This window comes from Nicotiana tabacum, chromosome 3, assembly GCF_000715075.1.
Source record: "Nicotiana tabacum cultivar K326 chromosome 3, ASM71507v2, whole genome shotgun sequence".
NCBI classification, from domain to species: domain Eukaryota; kingdom Viridiplantae; phylum Streptophyta; class Magnoliopsida; order Solanales; family Solanaceae; genus Nicotiana; species Nicotiana tabacum.
The window spans coordinates 10,538,147-10,540,540 of record NC_134082.1 but is presented as its reverse complement, the minus strand read 5'-3'; the positions used below and the strand labels follow the sequence as shown (position 1 = coordinate 10,540,540).

Here is a 2,394-nt window from a genome sequence, read left to right as displayed (position 1 = left end):
GTTTGAACTTTAAGAGTAAGGGTGGCGATGATAGGTATTCCTTGAGTTCCTTCAGTGCTTGTACACATTCAGGCTTCCATTTGAGGTCGTTATCCTTTTTGAGTACGTTGAAAACCCGGGGCACCTGTTGGATGACCTCGAGATAAATTTGGACAGGGCGGCGATTCGACCTGTTAGTCTTTGGACTTGCTTCTTCATGGTTAGATGTTTCGATATCCCATTGATAGCCTTAATTTTGTTTGGATTGACTTCGATTCCATGCTGTGATACCAGGAAGCCTAAAAACTTACCTGAAGTTACACTAAATACTCATTTCTTGAGGTTCAGTTTCCTCCCATGCGTCCATAATATTTCAAATGCTTCCTTTTAATTATTGATGTGATCCTCGACCTTCGCGGATTTTACCAACATATCGTCAATGTATACTTGCATAGTTTTGCCAATCTGGTTTTGAACATCCTTGTGACCAGCCTTTGATAGGAGGCTAATGCTTTCTTCAACCTGAATGGCATGACTGCGTAGCAGTATGTTCCCCTTTGAGTGATGAATGTGGTTTTATCTTGGTCTTATTTTTTCATGAGTATCTAATTGTAGCATGAGTAAGCGTCCAAAAAATATAGCATTGTGCCTGTTGTCGCATCAATGAGCTGGTCGATGCGTGGTAATGGGAATGAATTCTTTAGGCAGGCTTTGTTCAGATCGGTGAAATCTACACACATCCTCCACTTCCTGTTCTTCTTTTTGACCATTACCATATTGGCAATCTACTTAGGGCCCTTCGACTCCCTATAGAGCCATTGGCCAACAGTTTCTCTACTTTCTCGTGGACGGCCTCATTGATAGTAGGGTTGAACTTTAATCAGACATGCCTTACTAGGGTGTAGTAGGGGTCGACATTTAGCTTGTGAGTGGCTATCCTTTTGGGGATGCCGAGCATATATGTATGGCTAAAGGCAAACAAATCTGCGTTAGCTATTAAGAATTAACTAAATTTACCTAGGTCTTGGAGTTTGCAGCCGATGTAGGCCTTTTTGTTGTGGTCGTTGTGATCTAGATGGAGGGGATCGAGGTTCTATATGGTTGATCCTGCAGTTTCGACCATTTCTTCGTCCATAATGATGTCCCTGGCTTCGATCTGCATGGACCTCGACCATGCTGATTGATATGCTTCTTTTTATTTTTCATTCCTTTGTTGGGTTGTCGTACTGTCCAAGGTAATCTGATAACATTCTTGGGGTGTGCGTTGCTTCCCTCGTACGCTGAATATTCCTCAATGTGTTGAGAATTTGATTACTTGGTATAAGCTAGAGAGGATTGCCTTCATAGGGTGTATCCATGATCGACCTACGATGGTGTTGTATGTTGTGTCCTGATACATGGTGTGGAATATGGTCTCTAGCGCCACCCCACCGGCGAGGACGGGGAGTGTGATCTCTCCCGAAGTTGTTCAACTACATTGTTAAAGTCGGTTAGTGTGATGCAGCACGACACTATCTTATCCTCAAGTCGCATCTGTACGAGGACTTGAGGATGGATGATGCATTCTATACTTCCATCATCCACCATAATTCTCCTTACATAAGTATCAAGAATTTGTGAAGTAATGACAAGTGCATCATTTTGAGAGAAAGTCAAACCGTCGGCATCTGACTCATCGAAGATGATGCTTTCTTTGAGGCCGTCATACTGTTCGTGGGTGATTGATCTCTTGAGTTTGTGAATGGCGGTGAAGTTGATGTTGTTGATAGATGCATCGTCAGTGCCACCAATAATCATATTGATGGTGCGAGCGGGAGAAGATGGCTTTGGTAGGCCTAGGCGTTCTCGACCTCTTATTAATATGTTCCCATCTTTGTCCCGGAGTAACTCTTTGAGGTGTCCCTGTTGCAGCAGGTTATCCACCTCTAATCTTACAGCGTGGCAGTTTTGCGTTTTGTGTCCACGGTTTTGGTGGAACTCATAGAAGGTGACAGACTTCTTGGTGCTTGAGTCGGACCTCATCTTTGGTGGCTACTTCACCTTTGTTTCGAGCTTCTCAAGTGCGTAAACCACCTCTGTAGGTGACACAAAAAAGTTATGAGTATATATTAGGGGGCATACCGCGATCGTTTCTGTGGATATCTGATCTCGACCTAGAGGACCTATCTTCGCGGTGGAAGTTGGGGATGGGTGACCTGATATAAGGCTAAGGCCGGTCTCTGCTTGGTCACTGTACTGAAGGGTCTCTCCTTGCATTGTCCCTGCGTTCCCTCCCATGTTTGGATTAACTGAGGTGAGTCGTCGGGTTAGCTCAATGAGGTCTTCATCATCTGCCCCGACCTCAACACAATCGACGTTGTGGATCTCATCCCAGGTGGTGATCCACTCTAAATCCACACTCAACAATGTGTGGAA

General features: G+C 44.4%; 1 protein-coding gene across 1 annotated transcript; it reads right to left on the bottom strand.

The window, feature by feature from the left end:
• Positions 1 to 1,395: 1,395 nt before the first annotated feature.
• LOC107822224 (uncharacterized) lies at positions 1,396 to 2,001 on the bottom strand. Its single transcript, XM_016648745.2, has one exon. It carries the CDS (start codon positions 1,999 to 2,001, stop codon positions 1,396 to 1,398), a length of 606 nt encoding a protein of 201 aa, XP_016504231.1.
• Positions 2,002 to 2,394: the final 393 nt, after the last annotated feature.